Source organism: Patella vulgata, chromosome 3, assembly GCF_932274485.2.
Source record: "Patella vulgata chromosome 3, xgPatVulg1.2, whole genome shotgun sequence".
NCBI lineage: Eukaryota > Metazoa > Mollusca > Gastropoda > Patellidae > Patella > Patella vulgata.
In genome coordinates this window covers 57633588-57654709 of record NC_065881.2, presented here as the reverse complement: position 1 = coordinate 57654709, position 21122 = coordinate 57633588, and the positions used below count along the sequence as shown (strand labels likewise).

Below are 21122 nucleotides of genomic sequence, written 5' to 3'. Positions count from 1 at the left end.
AAAACATTTTCAAATTCATTTTTATAATATTATAACCAGCCACTTAAACAGTCTTACATTTTGTCCAGATCTACATTCATCTGTTAACTATTGGAGCAGGAATTTTAATTTAAATGATTTGAGACATGAACAATTAAAATAGTTTTAATAGGATAGATTTAATAAATCATGGAATATTACAGATTACCAAAAAATAGATTTGATTCAAACCGAGATGTTTCAGAAGGATCAACTGTTTACTCAGTCATGACAGCATATTGGAAATTCACAACAATGATTAATCATTTGGTCAGAAATTTAAAGTTTAGGGTAATGTAATGAATACAAGGTGTGAATAATAAACTGATGACAACCAGCTTAATTCTTCTGTAGAAAGGAGTATAATTGATACTGAAGGTAGATGAACTATCAGAATATATAACCAGATGATGTTTCACTTGTAGCATGTCTCAATTGAATCAATTTATAATCAAGAGGACAGTTTGGCCTTGAGTATTTGACTATTTACAGCAAGCCTACAATTCATTTAGATGTTCCAAACTCAGTTTGTTATTACAATTTGATGAGAGGAAGTCAACTCACTAATGTTATTGTCTTCAAATTGATTTTATTTATCAATTCTGCCATTATTGTTTCTATTAAAGCATCTAAATCTAAATGACCATAATATTTTATTACCAATTTAACATGCTGACTTTGCTGCTTATTTTGGTATTCTCATGTTGCATGTCAATCAGCTGAACAAAGTTTTAACTGGGCTAGCCTATAGGCTATTTGTTTGGTATTTATGGTGTACCGGTTGTGAAGATATTCTGAAAATTCTAACCTTATATCATATTCACAAAGCAATTGTGATGAGTATTAATTATCATATCATTAATTATCATTGCTACATTCTGCTTTTTTTTGTGTTTTTAATTAGTTATTCAGATATCTAAACAGTTACAAAAAACAACTGTTTAAATATATTTGACAAACTTTTCTTGTCTTGTGCAACAGAGAACTTGCTAGACATTAAAATTGTCAACCATATTTGCCATCTAATAAAGCAGGAATGGATTGGTATTGTTACAGTGGTATAAAATGTTTCAATAGACACCATGCATAGATTAAAGAGCTGACTGAACAGAACAGTAGCTTTTTTCAATATCTATGTTAAATATCCAGAAAAATCAAAACCACGATGTATGTTCATTTTTTATACGCCCACATTTTCATGTGGATGTATTATGCCGTCGCCCCTGTCCGTCTGGACGTCCGTCCACAATTGTTTGTGGACTCTCTACAGGTCACAATTCTTATCCGATTTCGACAAAACTTAAAATATAGGTTTATCCCCAAAAGATCTCAGCTGCTTTCGATATTGGCATGTATCGGATCGAAACTTCATGGATTATGGCCCCTGTTTGTACGAAAAATCACGTTATTAGCTTGTGGACCCTATAGAGGTCACAATTTTTATCTGATTTTGTTGAAACTTGAAATGTAAGTTTATAACCAAAAGATCTCAGTTCCTTTCGATATTTGCGCATATCGGACAGTAACTTCCTGAATTATGGCCCCTGATTGTACGAAAAATCACGTTTTTAGCTTGTGGACCCTATAGAAGTCATAATTTTTATCCGATTTAAAAAAACCTTTCTATTATATCACCATTACACCCTAAGGATGACTGAGTTCGAATTTCGTGAAAATCGGCCCAAAATTGACAGACAAAATGGCCGCCGTTCGTTCCCAAATAGCGTAAAAATATGGTATATCAAGGTTGTGGACCCTATAGGGGTCACAATTTTTATCCGATTTTGTTGAAACTTGAAATGTAAGTTTATAACCCAAAGATCTCGGTTCCTTTCGATATTCGTGCATATCGGACTAGCTTCCTGAATTATGGCCCCTGATTGTACGAAAAATCACGTTTTTAGCTTGTGGGCCCTATAGAAGTCATAATTTTTATTCGATTTAAAAAAACGTTCTATCATATCACCGTTACCCCCTAAGGATGACTGAGTTTGAATTTCGTGAAAATCGGCCTAAAATTGACAGACAAAATGACCGCCGTTCGTTCCCAAATAGCGTAAGAATATGGTATATCAAGGTTGTGGACCCTATAGGGGTCACAATTTTTATCTGATTTTGTTGAAACTTGAAATGTAAGTTTATAACCCAAAGATCTCGGTTTCTTTCGATATTCGAGCATATCGGACCGTAACTTCCTGAATTATGGCCCCTGATTGTACGAAAAATCACGTTTTTAGCTTGTGGACCCTATAGAAGTCATAATTTTTATCCGATTTAAAAAACCGTTCTATTATATCTATTTTCAAATAGCGTAAGAAAATGGTATATCAAGGTTGTGGACCCTATAGAGGTCACAATTTTTATCCGATTTTGTTGAAACTTGAAATGTAAGTCTATAACCCAAAGATCTCGGTTCCTTTCGATATTCGCGCATATCGGACCATAATTTCCTGAATTATGGCCCCTGATTATACGAAAAATGGCGTTTTTAGCTTGTGGACCCTATAGAGGTCATAATTTTTATCCGATTTAAAAAACCATATTATTATATCACCGTTACACCCTAAGGACGACTGAGTTTGAATTTCGTGAAAATCAGCCCAAAATTGACAGACAAAATGGCCGCCGTTCGTTCTGGAATAGCATAAGAATATGTTATATCAAGGTTGTGGACCCTATAGAGGTCACAATTTTTATCCGATTTTGTTGAAACTTGAAATGTAAGTTTATAACCCAAAGATCTTGGTTCCTTTTGATATTTGCACATATCGGACCGTAACTTCCTGAATTATGGCCCCTTATTGTACGAAAAATTGCGTTATATCACCGTTACACCCTGAGGACGACTGAGTTTGAATTTTGTGAAAATCGGCCCAAAATTGACAGACAAAATGGCTGCCGTTCGTTCAGTTCCTTTCGATATATGCGCATATCGAATTGTAATTTCCTGAATTATAGCCCTTGATTGTAGGAAAAATCACTTTCTTGTTAGCTTGTTCTCTATCCATCTCTCGAAAATGTGGGCGTATCCTGCCTGGCAGCCGCTGGTTTGATACTTTTCTGAAGACAATATTTTTGACGGTTTTATTTCTGTGACGGTTTTATGCTCTATTTTACGAAATATGTTGTTTTTGTCAATAGAGTTATAGTGATAATTGCTTAAAGGTACATTATGTAAGATTTAGGTAAAGATCTGACCATTCTTACTATAATAGTTCGAAAATAGATAATGCAAATTGAATTTATTGAAAATTTCATTCAAATTGTTCCATTGCGACCGAAGATATTAGCTTTTAAAGGTTTCACAAGATGTGTGCATTAAAGGAGCTAAATCGCTAATATTTGGGACCTAGAAATTGACACAAATGGGTCACAACGCATCTAATAAAGTAATATGAATGTATATAAACTGATTAACATTCAATCGTTTCTGTTTTTACTGTAATTTCTAATCAGTTATGTTCTGCGATATACACCAGAAGTCTCAATCGAATGGCACTGAAACACATTATGGTACACGATTCGTGTACCAATGGTAAAATGTTTATTTTGTCTTAAATATTGGATGTCAGAAGCCCATCTTTTCCCGGTAAGATCACGACATCAATGTTGATTTAAACTGACAAAGGCTTTGGATGATACTGAGTTAGAGACTTAGCTACTTTAATTGCAACCACCGCACTGGGTGTTTAAAGCTTAGCCTTACTTCACCATTTATATAGTAAATAAAAATGTGGCTGAACAGTTCTAATCTACTGAATATCGGAGATATCCGATGGCATTGACAGTTGATTATGGTCTTGTCATGTTAATAAAAGTGTAATTAATAGTTTATATAACATTTCGATAGGCAGATTTAGCTCTTGCATAATGTATGTTTAAGTTGATATGTTCATGATGGAAAGCCACTGAGCATTCCACATAGTGTAATGGAAGGGCACTGAGCATTCCATATATGATGGAAGAGCAAGGATCATTCCATCATGTATTTTTATGCTTGGTGTCACATTCATTTTTTCATATTGCTGTATTTCGGTGGGTTTCTTTCTAAAGTCTTCTAATGAGTTTTCCTCTCTCATCTTCTATTAAAGTGCCAATCCCGATAATATTTTGGAGAATAAAACTGCTTAATTTTGTGTTAAAATCCCTTAAAATCCCGTATCTAAGGGCCGAGCAACTAATTCAATATTTGTGAAATGTTTTCAAACAACTTACACCCGTCAGTCTTCATCTGGAAATGGAGACCGGTGTCCCAAGTTGTATTATGCGGTGTCTGGATAAAACCAGACTTTTATTTGATAAAAAACAATGTGTAGGTGAAATTTACCTTTCGTTATCCAGTAGGGCACATGGGTCATTCACTGTATAGACCTCTAAAGGAACGGCGATGGATTATCAGGTCACCCAATGAAAAAATTGACCAGAAATCTTAAAAGGGTTACATGTCCGGATAAGCATCTTTGACGTTCACGTCTAAACAACTCAATATTTTGAGCTGAAATTTTGAGACAAGGTAAATACACCATTCCTCTACACTTTAGCGCTTAAATTTCATACGAACTCGGACTTTTATTTTTGAGACTCTCTTCAAATAGGGATAGTCCCTTTAATATTGTTGTATTGAAACATTCTTTTTGAATATCCCGAAATTTATTTTTATAATGCTTTTAAACACTGATGATATTATCAATATTATCATCCTTGTTTTTGTTTGTACTTTGCTAGGTCACCATTTTTGTTCCACGCCTTTCGAAGAAAGCAGGGTACTATTAAATGGGTTCGTCTGTCTATGCGTCTGTCTGTCACACTTTTTGGGAGACAATAACTTTCCTTCTAATTGAGCTAGAATGTCCAAACTTGGTGTAGGTGTTGTTTAGGTGGATGCCTCGAAGATAAGCATATTCTGCTTAGGGTAAGCAGAGATAAGCAATTTGATTGGTTGATGCTTTGGGACACAATAACTTCAGTTCTGATTAAGTGAAAGTGATCAAAATTGGTGTATAGTTCATCACATCAATACCTTGACTAAGTTTGATAATGAACATTTTCTGCTCACTCAGGGTAAGCAGAGTAATAAGCAATTTGATTGGTCAAGACTTTGGCACACAACCACTCTCCGTCTAATTGAAGTAGAATGTTCAAACTTGGTGTAGGCGTTCATTAGGTGAATGTTGAGTTCGATGATTAACATTGTCTGCTTACGGTAAGCAGAGATAAGCAATTTGATTGGTTGATGCTTTTGATCACAATAATTTTGGTTATATAACTTATAAGCGAAAGTCTCCCACTGCTAAAGACCCCTACGCGCAAGCGAATTGTTGAAATAAAATTAAACCATATGTTAGTCCCGAAATGACCTAGTTTGTGTCAAGTGGACGTTAAACCCCATATCTCTCTCTCTCTCTATAAGCGAAAGCAGTGAAACTCAGAGTATGGATTTATTATATCATTACCTTGACTAAGTTCGATGATGAGCATTTTCTGCTTAGGCTAAACAGCGATAAGCAATTTGATTGGTTATGACTTTGGAACATAACAACTCTGCTTTTAATTGAGGTAGAATGTGTAAACTTGATGTTGATGTTCATTAGGTGAATGTCTTCACTGAGTTCAATGATTAACATTTCCTGCTAAAACTAAGAAGAGCTAAGCAATTTCTTTGACTTTGATGGTCAGTTCTTTATTTAAATGTTACATAATGTATCTGTTGGCTTGTTACATTTATTTTAGATAATGATTGTTTTTTTATACAACCATTTCTTTTCTTTTGCTTAATTTGTTCTTTCTTTGATGGGGGAATTTCAGTTCTGTAAGAAGCTTAATTTATGGCGGTGGTCGACCCCAATCAAAGATCAGAGGTTTACTGAATTTGTTAACTGATGAAAGTCAGGTAGTTTAAAGAATGATTATTAGTTATCTTAATGTAAATATTATGTCATTTAAAGAATAAATGGCTTTTCAATGTTGATATGTTTTCTATATTTTATCTAGTCTGAGGGTAAAGGTTAGGCAGGAAGACAATCAGCTAGAAGTCATACCTATTGTAAAAAAGAAATTGTGTTATGGTAATAAAAAAGCAAGCACTAAAACATTTTGTGTCTTTTATCCAAATCAGAAAAGCAACAAAACACTGATTTTTTGAAAATGTCATTTAATAAAATGACGGTCATTTATTTAATAACAAAATTAGAATGAAATGATGTTATAAGTGAAATTTCAAAATTAATGAAACATATGCAAAACATTATGGAAAATAATACTGAATAAGTGTTGGGCTTAACAAAACAATCATGAAATGGCCAAAAACGTCTCCTATGTGGAGATGTCGTGCTGAACACAAATGAGAAAGAAGTAACCCACATGGAACCAGAATTTAACCCCTGGACAGCCTACACTGACACTAGGTTGAGTTAATTAGAAAGTTAAGTCAAACGGAACAACCGACCTCGACCAGCCTACAGTGAATTCCAGGATAAGTTAGCCAGAAGTCAAGAGAATAAAGAAGGTAATCTGATATAAGATTGGAGAGAGAGAGAGAGAAATGGGGTTTAACGTCCACTCGACACAAAATATAAGATTGGATAAAGAAGGTAATCTGATATAAGATTGAACAGCTGAGTTCTACCACCAACCTAAAACATGAGTTTAGTTTTCGGAGAGACCGTCCATTGTACCAGCTCCACTACAAAAGGATTTTAGTCTGTCAGTCCATTGACCCAACTTCTTCTCCAAACCCCTCTCTTTCCTATGCTACTGCATGAAACTGGTTTCTTTATACAAACTTTTTTTCACAAAATTCAAGTGAATATTTATCTCTTAATTATAATTAAATAAAGGCTCCAGTATACTTATAGATCAATGGCCATTGGTCTTAAAATAAATGAATCAGAACAAATTTGTTGGACTAGCATTTGTGAAATAGTTTACATATTTGATTTGTGAATGATTCTACATCAAAGTTTTCTAAAGCAACTTGAACAACTTACATAAGACAACAGAAGCCTCCTAAAAATAAGTTCAATTTATTAGATACACTTTGATTTTGTCGATATGCAAACATATAAACTTCTCCCTTAAATGGGTTGTTGTATTTTATAAAAAGGAGAAGCCATCTTAAATGTTTGAATAAGTTTGCCCTTTTAAAAGACATTTATAGAAGAAGACATGTTTTGGTGAATAGTTTTGAAGGATACTTGTAAAACTTGAAGGGATTCTTTGATTTATTTGCAGAGGGAACTCTGATTTTTATAATCGTTTATATTTACTAGTTATTTTGAAGCTTGACCATGTGCTCGCTAGGTTTCAAATTTTTGTGTTGGCATTTTACCTCATTGACATTTTTGTACAAAGAGGTAGAGTGTTTCAGTGCAATAAGTGTGTTCACGACATTAGATTGAATCCCCATTGGTGTCTTCCCATCCCATTCTAAAATTAAATTTAGCTGAGTGTCATTGAATAAAATTGAAATTTTAGGTATTCAAATTTGAAATCCATAAATGGGGCCATCATAAACCATGCAACATCCCATATGCTTGAAGCCATTTATTTTTGCTGTACTGTTTATGGGAGTTAATTATAAATTCCTACTGAGCTTTGTGGTAAACGTGGAAACATAATGTGGAAATAGTATCATCAATCTTAAAGGGTAATAATTAGGGTTTCACACTGCGTAGCTTGTGTGAAACACTATTGTTTTTGTTCAGATTATTATTAGGGTCTCACACTGCGTAGCTTGTGTGAAACACTGTTGTTTTTGTTAAGATTATTCTTCTTCTTATTATTATTTTCTTTTTTTTTCCACTTGAGCATATCTCAGAAACTACTTGTCAAATCAATTCAATATTTTCGGTTTTACTGGAAAATGTCCGAAATCACAAAGTTGTCTTTTTTTAAAATATTGCTGTAATATTAACAATAATTAATAAAACCCCATATTATTGGTTTTTTTTACACCCTTCATAATTAATAACATCGGAGAAAATCCCTTTAATACCTTATTTTCCATCGTAATCTTTCAACAAAGGTTGTGTAAAGATTTACTGTAAGTCTTTCTTAATTAAGTTTTATCTTATTGAGGAAAGATCCATATTGATTTGCATTAATTTGTGATGATCTCTTACAGAGTTATGTAGCTTTGTTAAGAAATCAGGATAAAGTGCAATAATGGTGAAAATGTTGAATCATTCTTTCTGAAAATTATATGTAATGTTTACCATATTAACAGGAAGGACAACATTGAATATCAGATTATCATTTGCGGGACGTATCTCTATTAGGGCAATAGAGTAAGGCTGAGCATATTTACATATAATTGACATTCCAGGAATATGGTAAACTATGTAAAATATTTATGAAATTGTGTTTTATAATGATTTTCCTGTAAATTAAAATCAGAATGCTGTTTATAGATCAAAAATTCAAGTAGAAAATCTAACATCAATAGATGGTATTATGTTGATGTCAGTCTGTTAATAAATATTAAAAATAATTTCTTCAGTAATTTATTTTTTGTCAAATCCAATAAAAATGTGAATATCCTCTGAATTCAACTCATCAGTATACTGGTATATGAAAAGAAAAAGGGCTTGTCACTTAAATTTCTCCCCCTAACTCGTGGTAACAGATTGAAAAAAGTTGTAACAGACTGACATCATACCAGGGTAGGCTAATTCTAACAGGAATTACATCTACACTAAATTATGGGCTTATAACACAGTTGCATGGGCCCCAATGCGTAAGCCTTTGGTATAAAATACGGCACTGATGGCCCCTAGTGTACAGACACATAATGTGAATAACAGACATAACAATAGGGGCATAATTATGTTTATAAGGTCTCAGACCAGTCCTCTTCTATTAGTCTAGTGTTTACGTCAGCATCCACCAAGGGTGATATCGCAGACAAGTTGTCTTATTTTTTTTTATTATGCTTAGCACACGCGCTGGAGTCTTCCTGTGGGAGGAAGCGAGAGTAAATCCGGGGGTTTAAGAAGGCACCCACATCTCCAAGCCACATTCGCTCACACTAGGGATTGAAAGCATGACACAAACCAGAGGTGACCAGAGTATGAATGCATCACTACGGACAACTTGGCCTTCCCACCCCCCCTAGCTCTCGGACTAGTAATGGTCATAGCTACAAGTATTTAAGTTTGTTACAACAGGTAGCCTTATTAGTTTCAGCTTGAAACAAGTCAACTTTTAAATGCTATTTGCTTTCCTTTAATAACACCTTTTATGATAATAACACTATTTTTTGTTACCCCTGTTGTCTTCTAGAGAGAGAAATGGAATTGAATGCCCACTCGAAACAAACCAAGTAATTTTGGGACTAACATTTTTCAATTTTATTTCAATTATTTGCTTGCACATAGGATTTTTTTTAGCAGAGGGAGGAAATTGGAGAACACGAAGAAAACACAAGAGGTTATATAGACGACCCTACTCCTTGTTACAAACAAGCTGGGAATCCAAACCATGTCACTTGACCTTATGATCTAAAGCGCATATAGAAAAATGGGGTTGAACGTTCACTCGACACAACCTGTGCTAGGCTTTTCGGGACAGAGCATGGTTCAATTTTTTTTTGATAATTCACTTGCACGTAGGGGTCTTTAGCTGTGGGAGGTAACCGGAAAAGGCCCATGAGGCTGGACAAGAGACCCTACTCCTTGTCACGTACAAGTGGTGAATCAAAACATCACCACTTGATTCAGTGATAGACCTTATGATCTAATGTGCATGTATATAAAAAAACGTCTCTAGATTTAATAGCAACAGGACAAATAAATAGTATTTTCATCATTACCCGCCTGTTATATGGTGTTTTGATATCGTCTTGAGTGATAGCAGTACAATGGGCTTAGGCAAATTGACAAACCCTATTTATGTTTAATTTTTTAATTCTTTTTTTTTCTTTTTTTTTTTCATTGTTTTTCATTTTACAATATTCTTACTGCAGTTGAGATGGAGGGGTGAAACGTCTATTTTTTTAAAAATCATCTTTAATCAGAAGGCGTCAGTCTGTTACTAACCATGTCAGTCTTTTACCAAAGGCAATTTAACTTCTAATAATATGGAAAATAATTGTCAGAAGTGAAAAAATGTTTTAAGCGGACAACAGACTGATAAAAACCTGCTTCAAATGTCAGTCTGTTACTCACGGAATAGCCCATTAGATAGATTGAACATATTCGATTTTTATGGTTTTTTCATGCAGAATTCAAGATTTAGGGCTTATGTCGTTAACTTTCATCGTCATCCATCTATCATTTCTAAACAGTGTTTTATCTTTATCTATAAAAAGGTATTTTAAACTTACATTTTACATATTATCAGGTCTTGTTTTCTGTTCAGATAACAAAAGATTTTGAGTTTTTATGCCAAAATTTTCCCTTTTACTTTAACTATAGTATGCCCAATGTGATATAAAGTTTTTGAGATCATTGGATTGGCTCCTACATCATTCAGCTCCATTTTCAATGTCTTGAGTAAAATTTAGTTGTATGACCACATTAAAATATCCTTCCCTACATCTGCTGTCCATAGCCTAAAGTTACCATCCAAATTACTTTAAGTGCTTAATGTCATAAGCCAAAGAAGCCTATTTTCAACGATTTTTATATGCAATCGCCCCTGTCCGTCCGTCTGGACATCTGGATCCACAATTTGTTTCGAGACACTGTTACAGGTCACAATTTTTATCTGATTTTGACAAAACTTGAAATATAGGTTTTGATATTGGCATGTATCGGATCATAACTTCATTAGTCTGGTAGAACTTTGGCTGGACCTAGAAATTGTATACAAATTTTTTTTTATGATTGATTTTAGTAGCTTAGGATGCCCTCTTTCAGAATCGGGTGAACCACTGTCACCCTTGAGCGTTTTGAGAAATTCAAGATGGCGTCCAAGACAGCCATCATTTCAAATAATCTCCTATAGCTCCCATAGTAATTAATCTAGGATGATAATTTTGGTGTCTAACCGTATGTTTTTGGGGCCAAGGAATATACTGAAATCGTTCATTATTTTGTCGGGTGATTAGATGATAGTAAAATCCAAAATGCCAGACAATATGACCCTTCAACTTGATAGTGGTGGTTGGGGTTGATTATTTCACCCACCAAACCAAGCTATATCTAGAGACAAACTATATATTTATGGACATAGGAGCAAATGAGTAATACAATAACACCACATACATGACACATGGGTTGGTCCTGAAAATGGGACACATGCTTTTTTTTTTAACTTTTAAAAAATCAAATTCTACCCACAAAACCTGAAAATAACCCCCACAAAACTAAATAGTATTCAGTTTAATCCTTTAGTTGTGTTTCTGGCTGCAATCTGCGATAGCACACGCACAAAATACTGTACATTCTAAGCCATCCATAGTGCAGCTACAAGCAAGTATACTACATGGGGTGTCACTCTTACTTCCACAAATGATTAGCCAAATGACAGACTGGAGCAAGTTGACCAGTTTTAATGTTCTCAATTTAGTGTCCTTAACCAAGCAAATACAGTTTCGGCATATTACGATCTTCCAGTGAATGCCTCACAATAGCTTGGCGGTGACATCCTTTTATGTTCCCTACAAATGCATCATTCGTTGAGCAAGACTACATGGTTTAGGTGGGAATGATGACAATACATTTGAAAGTTTTGGATGGCTATACCCTCCAGCTTTTTTCAGACATTGATTTGCAAGAGCTCTGTCCAAAACAAGCTGACAAGACTCGGGTTACAATGGAATCACTGACAAGGAAAGAACAACCGTTGACATTGGTCAAACTATGGAGAAACACATGTCAATTATCATTGAAATCCTGCCAGCTCATGCTCTTACTGGATGTGACATGGTTACATGAAGGTATGTCGTGGGGAAAGGAACAGCTTTGAAAGTGGCGAGAGCTTGATTGTATTCTCTCTCTATTTCTAAGAAAATAATGCTGATTCGGACTGTTGTAAGTACCCGAATTTTGGTACAGAATTTTTCTGCAGAAATCAATGCAAGGATCGATTTATAGGATCTGGGAAATGGGTAAAACAAAGTTGATAGTTGGTAATTTAAACTAAAAAATTATCAACAAAAGAATATATTTGTGATAACCTTTGTGGACTGCTCAGGCGACTTAGCTGCATTGGACATATATTTCAATGCCTGGTAACCCATCTTTGTTTTTACTGCAATATTTTATCTAGCACTTCATGTAGTAGTTTTATGTTTTACAGAATGTCATGAATTGTTTTGGGTGAGATTCTGGAGTGTGTGGGTTTGTCTTATTGGCAATACTTTAACTGACATTTCCTGTAGTTTTATGTTTTACAGAACGAATCTATCATAAATATTTTCTGTTGAGATTATTGGGTATGCTTTTTGTTGTTTAAGAAGATCTCTAAAATATCAGAATAATTGAACTCCATCCAGTGGATAATTAAGATCAACATTAAAATCTCTAAAAATAATAGTGTCACAGCTGGATAGTATGATATAATCCATAAAAGATGAAAATACATTACTCACTCTATCGGTATAATGACAAAATAATTTTATTAACCATGTGAAACTATACTGTATTGTTATCTATCAGTCCTTCTACTAAAATGGGTTACTAATTGTAACCAGGTGTACAGGGTTGGAAATTTATGTTTACGTCATTAGTGAGATGAAGAAACCTATTGAATTTCAGTTATTGCCTTTGAATATTGATCTCTTTGTATTATCTTAACAACTACAGTTATTCAAATTAGTGAAATGAAAATGACTGTTTAAATTGAACAATTTCCATTTGTTGATCCTAGAGTTGCGTGGCCTTGTTCAATTTGTAAAATCCTGTGAACACTTAAGGGACAAATGCTATTGTCAGATCTGCTTAAAATTTATATGGTGTTGAATTTTAACAATTAACAATAATTATTTCTAGAGTTTCAGCACTTGTTTTCTTTGGAAAATCTTGTAGTAAAAAATGTCATCTGATCCATATTAGATTTATTAATGTTCATAATTATGTTCATTACCTCCAAAATTATTGATTCGCTCACTTTGTACTACTTTGTAAATACTTTATCCAAAGAAGTTATCACCTAATCTACTTAAAATTTATCATGCTTTGTTTGATTAATATGAATGTCAATTACAACAATTTAAGAGTTCCTTCCTTTAATTATGTCATAGAATCTTATAAAGATTTTACTTATGGACTTCTTGGGTGACTAAGCTGCTTTGGGTGTATGTTTGAGTATGGCAATTATAAATTATCTTAGTTATCAATAAATGTTTCTTGCTAAAATATCACTTTTCTCTGTAAGGACAATTAAATTTGGTATTCTATTTTGACAATAACCATGGCAAAGCTAGACATTTTAAGCTGGACAAAATAAAACAAAGCAGAGAATTGAGAGATTCACGTTAATCTTCAAAGTTCCTTAATATGTAGAAGCCACAAAAGGATAGTATTGACTTGTTATCTTTCAAATTGAGTTGCATTTTTATAGCGTGTGAGAAACTTTTCTGTAAATTTAATTACTTATTGGTTTTGATTTGCTTCTTTAAAACCACTAAATTTTAAAATCAAAAATTTTGTGTTGCAGCAATGATTGGATTTGGTACATGCAGGCAAATTAAGATTTCCACATAACAAAGTAGCCCACAGCCATGTTACGTATTTAATTTGATTTCCATTAAATTACATATTGAACATCTGTTGAGTTGACCAGTTCCTTGATTCTGGTTTATTTAGTAGGGTATTAGTGGTCACCTGATAAGTTAGTATTTTAGTTTGAGATAAGTAGTATCCTGCTCCATTTACAATGTATTGATGTATTTAGATATCATCTGCACTTTATCACTAGGGACCGGGTATCATTCAGATTTGACGAAATAAGGAAAGAAACTGAGCTTACCATCTAGAATCTAATACTCGTATCCAGTTAATAGATTGCCATCCAAAAAGTGTTAAATGCCGTCGTCAAGATTCATCAAAAAACGTCCAGTTTGTGCTACGTGTAGTTTAAAGAGAGAATTTCAAATTTTCTAAGAAAGTCAAAACATAATTATTTCTATGTCTTTTGCTCAATAGGTTATCAAATCACTATTATACGATCATGGGCATTATTTCCCACCCTTAAAAATCTATGACACAGGAAATAACAACACAATTACCTCCCCTGTTTTGCTATTGACAACATGGGGCAGCCATTTTCCAACGTTGGAATTTGAAGTTAAAAATGATATTTTTGCCAATTTCTCAGCTGGCAATACTGAATTATAGGATTAATAGGATTATTCTTTAACAAGGTAGGACTAAAATATAACTTGAAAATAAAATTTGCAATTGCAACTTTAAGAAACACACTTTAGTTTTGACATCAGTCGTCTAGTTTATGAAACTAAATGGTCATAAACCAGACGACCAATATCAAAACTAGACAACCAATGTCAAAACTAAACAGTGTTTCTTAAACTACATGGTAGCAGAAACTAGGCGTTTTTTTGATGAATCTTGATGGCATTTAATATTTTCTGGATGGCAATCTATTGGATACGTGTATTAGATTCTAGATGGTAAGCTCAGTTTCTTTCCTTTTTTCATCAAATCTGAATGATACCCGGTCCCTAGTGTATAATGTTCTCCTATAAACAGCTTTTGACACGGTGGACCATGATACCTTGCTGTCACGTCTGAAATCTGAATTCTGTGTTCACGGTACAGTGCTTGAAATGTTCCGTTCGTATCTAGCTGGTAGAAGGCAGTCAGTGTTAATCCATGGAAAACTATCTAACTCGACGGATGTTAAGTATGGTGTGCCTCAAGGCTCAATTTTGGGTCCAATCCTCTTCACCGTTTACACGACTCCGCTCGGTAAAATTGTGCAAAGGTATGGCGTTGGTTTCCATCTATATGCTGACGATACGCAACTCTACATAGCATTTAAACCATGCGATATTAATTCTTCGAAGGCAAAACTTGAACAGTGTATCAGTGAAATTAAATGTTGGATGCGTACTAATTTCTTGAAACTCAACGACGATAAAACTGAGTATCTCCTATTAGGAACAAAATCTTCTTTAAGTAAAGCAGAAGCGGGGGGTGATACAAGTATACAAATCGGTTCCCATACTATCTGTCCGGTTGAATCCGCCCGAAATATTGGTGTACTTTTTGACGATTATATGTCTATGAATGCCCAAATTAACAATATCTGTAAACTCTGTTATTACCATCTAAGAAACATTAGTAAAATAAGGTCAACCCTCACTATTGATGCCATTAAAACTGTCGTAAACTCCCTAGTAACATCAAGATTAGATAATTGCAACTCCCTTTTAGCAGGAATACCAGATGTTTTAATTAATAAACTACAAATGGTTCAAAATAGTGCAGCAAGGCTTATCACCAGATCAAAGTTTAGAGAGCACATAACCCCTATTTTAATTGAATTACACTGGCTACCTATTTATTTTAGAATTCAATATAAAATCCTTCTTTTAGTTTTTAAATGTCTTAATGGTCTTGCACCTCTTTACTTACGAGATTTACTTGAATTATATACTCCGTCCCGAACGCTTCGTTCCTCCTCTGATCCATTAATTTTATGTTCTAAACGATCAAGACTCAAAACAATTGGTGATAGAGCTTTTAGTGTACAGGCGCCAATTGCATGGAACAAGCTTCCATTTTCTATCAGAAACGCTGTGTCTCTTTCTGTTTTTAAAAAATCTGTCAAAACTTTCTTATATAAAGAAGCCTTTAGCTTATAACGATTTTAATTATTTGTGAATCTCTTAGTAATATTTTATTTTACTGACTTCTGTTATTTTGTTTACTAAATAATTTATGATTATATTGTTTATCTGTGATACTGTTTTGTAATAATTTATAATGTGTGATAATTTATAATGTTTTGTAAAGCGCATTTGAGCACCTAGTGAATTGTGCGCTGTAAAAATGTTCATAATAATAATAATAATAAAACAATACCATTAATCCTTATTGTTGGCAACATTTCAATTAATGTTATTTTTTCATTGTCCTTTTACTTGTCATTTTCAAACGAATATTACTATTATGTTCTTTTTTTTTAAATAGCAAATGATGAAAGAACTGGAACAAGAGAGAGAAAGACGATGGAAGTCTGAGCAAGCAACTAAAAAATTAGCAGACTATATAAAAGAGTTACAAGAAAAAGGTATGAACATTATAGTATGTTCCAAAAGGCATATTCCCCTGTGGGTACTTGCTTATATTGTCTAAAGATTTAATCATACCCAAGTAATAAAAAGCTTAAGAGAATTGTTGTAAGATATAAATCATTTTAACAGTACGTCTGGGCCAGGGTTCTTAATCCATTTTGAAACAAACCGGCCAGAATTGGGTCAAATGAGGTCCCGGTAGGAACAGGGTTTTAACATTTTAAGCTTCCATTCCCTTAGTTAAATATAACCAGACATCAACAAAAATAGTTCTTGGTAATTTGTTATGAGGAATATTGTATTCTACTGTATTTAATTACTACAAAAATAACGACAAATAGGTACACTGTTCGGAAAATTTTTCATATTTAATTCACGTAACAGCTTGAAATTCATGTCAGTAATATTCCTGAATAAATTACTGTAGCCTATTTGTTTTTTTTGATGGATATAAGCTGATACGGCACCATGGTATTTCTTCATAACACAATTTGTAGGTTTTTTCTATCATGTAACTTGCAAATGCTTTTATTCATTCATCCATCCATGATAGACACACCTCACAGTGATCACTGACAACCATAATTGAAATGGCTTTAAAATTAAATTCCTAACAACTATGGCTTTCAATGATAATAATGACAATATTTTTAAAATTGAGCCTCTGTCAGCATGTGTATAAAATATAAAATCACAACGGTAAATGCTATTTAAAATTAAAACTAGCATCACTGGTTTATTGACCTAATTCCAACCGATGTCACTGTCATTGGGGGCATTGGGGGATTTGGCATTGGAGATTCATAATATATTATTAATGACCGTGTATTCTTTGTTCTGTCTAAGGATTATATATATTCAACTAAAATTTAAATTTAACTAACAACTAGTCAGTGAAACCATTAAATTATGATCCAATTATCATTTTAATATCTACCGGCTACACCTGGAATTCATATTGTGCGTCGAAGGTGCATGATAGATGCACAATCTATGCCGAGATCGTCTTCCTTCGATTGCCACATGGTTTTGATTCCCCGGTTGTAGGTGATCAGGAGTAGTTTCGCCTGGAGTTTCTCCGGGTATCCCCGTTTCTACCCACTGCTAAAGACCCCTATGCGCAAGCAAATTATTGAAATAAAATTGAAGCATGTATTACTATTAGTCCCGAAATGACGTAGTTTGTGTTGAGTTGATGTTAAACTCCATCTCTCTGTGATGAATAATTAGCAAGCTTTCTTTTGTTTTTTTACCGGATTATCAAAATTACTGTTATTTGTACTAATTAATTGGATTATGGAACCACATGGCAAATTCTCACTAAGTTATGACTGTTATTGTAACAAGTAATAATTAACCTGTTGTAATTTAGTCAAAGTAGATTCATTTACGATATCATATAGTTGCCGGTTCATTGTTTTACCAATCGGCTTGATTGAACTTCAAGTGGCTAAAGCCGACAAAAAACAGCCTATTAAGATCTCTGGTCTGGGCAATACTAATGCTTATAATAGTTTTATGACAAAATTAACATCTGTCTCAGCATTTGGATGATCAGTGTACATGTAATTTAATTGAGTTTTAATTTAACATATTATAATGAAATTTTAGCTAAAGAAGATAGTAATATAAAAGCGACAGCAATAGACGCCACATCTCATCTGAAAAATGCTCTAATGAACGAAAAAGAAACCAAAGAAAAATTAAAAGCACAATCAGATAGTTTACAGGTAGGAAATATTTATATTTAGTACAGTATAAATCTTTTGTTGACTGACACAAATGGGTAACTGAATAACCCCTGCATGAAGGGAAAAGAATAAAAATGAACTCTTTGGGAGTCACTAAGGCCAATCCAATATAAATAGGCACTCATGTTTTTGTGTATGATGTTAATTTTACATTTAAAAACTTAAAATTTTGGAAATAGGAAGCAAAATTTAAATTGTTGCAGCCTAAACCAATAAATATTTGGTTAGGCTGACCTTAAAAATATCTTTGTTTCACCAAACCCGACCCACAATCGAGGAGAAGGGTCGGTAGGTCGGTTTTTTTTTCAGATTTTTTTTTAAAGTCAGAGAAATCAATACAGAAAACTTATTAGCTGTATACTACAGATTCATTAATTTTGTTTAATGAATTTGGGGTCTGACGTAAAAAGTAACGAACTGAAAGTTTTTATTAAACTTAAGAGCTAATTTGACAGCTTAATAATTTTCCGGGTGGAAACATTCGTCTTCTTTATTGGCAAACAAATCAATGACATCGGGATTTTTCGTGATGCCCGACTCGCACACGATTAGCCACGAACTTGAAGTGTGAAACTCCTTCAACACGTTTTTAACGATAGTGCGCGTTGTGCTTTCATTTTTCTCGAAAACGGATATTGAAAATATCGTCGTCATGGTTAAAACTACGCACCACAGACATAGAGGCAGAATTATTTCGTGGGAATGGACGTGTATTCGTCTGCAACCATTTTGTTGAGAAGCGACACCTATGACGCTTTCGTCTTGATCAACCAGTTTCAATAATGAATCAAACCATAGCCATAGTATAGGGAAATAACTCTCATGATATATTTCAGGTTGACACACAAAATAAAATAAAAAGATCGTGGAAAAGTGCAATAAAATAATTTAAGTCGGGGGTGGTTTTAGTTAGTCGGTCGCGTTAGGCGAAACAAAGATATTTTTAAGGTCAGCCTTAGAAAAGAAAGAGCATCTATGTACACCAAATTTGAATATTCTACCTCATTTAGAAAGTTTTATTACACAGTCTTGACCAATCAAATTACTCATTGCTCTATAGACTTTTGATTAGGAAAAAACACATTTCAAATACAAATTATCGATGACTTGTCATCTACCAGTATATTAATTATTATGAAATAAAGAATGTAAGTCCACGAAAATTGTTTTAAATCAAATACAAAGTGTCTAAATTTGAAATTGGTTCTTGGAGTTGCCCATTCTTGTGGGGGATCACTTGAATTTGAATTTAATTGTATAAGCCTGAATTAATATGAGATGTCGCTTATAGGTAAAGTTATATGCTTTTTCATCTATGGCTTTGTGAAAGATAAGGATATTCTTGATACCTTTTGGCAGTTTAATCATTTACCAAGTAGTCAAGACATTAATTTCAAAGAAAAATGGATGAAGTTTTGGAGATTTTTCAAATGATAAAATACAGGGCCATATAAGCCACAATCTATGATCTAAAAATACTGATCAAAATGTTTTAAAAGCTAACACTAAAGTTCATATGTAAAGAATTGGCACAGCAGTTTTTATATTAACTTATACAGGAGAAGGTCAAACTACTGAAAGAAGAATTATGTAAATCAAGACAACATGAATCATCACAGAAAGAAGCTATAAAATCTATGGAGGAAACTTTAACTAAACAAGAGAGAGAGAAACTTCAACAAGATGCTCATATTGTAAGATTTCAGTGACCTTTTCTTACAAAAGTCACTCAACTTTTCAAATATTAATTTCTGTCCCATGTCAGTTTAAAATGTTGTATTATGACTACTTAAGATATATATTTTAAATTTTAGTTCAATTTTTTCACATTATATTGAGATCTGGACAAGAAAAAAAATCTTATTGTTGATGTTCATGGCAATGGTCATTAATAGCACTGTTGTTAAACTTTTTTATAAGCCCACATTTACTGGGCAGGTAAAGCATTGTCTTGCTTAGGTTTTTCATTCATTAGTGGAGGAAGAAAAATACTAGGTTAACCTCTGCATTTATTTGTAGACAGTTGTGAATGGATTTCTTGAAAACATGATGTGATTATTTGGAAGAGGTTACATGGGCAAACACTAGAAAGAACCCTGCCAAAATGAATTTTTTTAATAAATCAGACCTGTTAGTATTGGCTTTATACATTAGCCATCAGAATATAGATTATGTATATGTAATCTTAATGCTTCTTAACAATATAATGCTTAGATTTAAACCATATCTTCAGAATAAAAAATATCAAGAAGTGCAGATGAGATGTGCCGCACTGAATAGAGAAGTTGATATGTTACGTCAATCGTCAGAAAAACAGAAACATCAAATCCACCAACTTCAAGAATTACTGGCCAATAGAGAACAAGAACACAGGTAGTTGCATTTATACCCCTCCTCCAAAATACCATAAATTGCATTGCATTATATCTGTTGGCATATGCAGGATTTTTATACGCCCATATTTTTATGTGGACGTATATTGTCGTCGCCCTGTCCGGACGTCCACAATTGTTTATTCATATAGCGTAAAATAACGTTCTCAAATAGCGTAAAAATATGGTATATCAAGGTTGTGGACCATATAGAGGTCACAATTTTTATCCGATTTTGTTAAAACTTGAAATGTAGGTTTATAACCCAAAGATCTCGGTTCCTGTTGATATTCGCGCATATCGGACAGTAACTTCCTGAATTATGGCCCCTGATTGTAGGAAAAATCACTTTCTTTTAAGCTTGTTCTCTATCCATCTCTCGAAAATGTAGGCGTATCCTGGCTGGCAGCCGCTGGTTTAATTTGTATTGCTTTATGCTTGATTCTTACTGATTTTTAAATTGTATTGTCTTTGTTTAGGTACTGAGGTTGGGCCATCTTTTGTATTATTGTGCCATATTTTGTCATCTTGTTAAGCCCAACATCAGGTTATTGAAGTACTTTGTGTAGGTACAGTCATTATGTTTTAGTTAGATTAGGTAAATTAAATGACATATTGAAGTACGTTTTGTACAGTTTGTTATCAGGTTATTTACATTAATAAATGACATTTTCCTCCAAAAGCTCAACTTTATTTTTAAAAACACTATTTCCTGATTACTAGTAAGAAAATGCTGATAATATATTGTTTGTTAAATGTTTTTAGTTAATTGTATTGAGT

General features: G+C 33.5%; 1 protein-coding gene across 2 annotated transcripts in view; it reads left to right on the top strand.

Annotated features, from left to right (window-relative positions):
- Positions 1 to 21122, top strand: part of LOC126816534 (leucine-rich repeat and coiled-coil domain-containing protein 1) — a 298988-nt gene that overhangs the window by 176537 nt on the left and 101329 nt on the right. For both annotated transcript variants that reach the window (XM_050543169.2, XM_050543168.2), the window contains exons 11-14: positions 16116 to 16215; positions 17831 to 17949; positions 19530 to 19664; positions 20204 to 20343. In XM_050543169.2, the coding sequence (XP_050399126.1) occupies positions 16116 to 16215; positions 17831 to 17949; positions 19530 to 19664; positions 20204 to 20343 (494 nt within the window). The remainder of the gene's footprint in view (positions 1 to 16115; positions 16216 to 17830; positions 17950 to 19529; positions 19665 to 20203; positions 20344 to 21122) is intronic.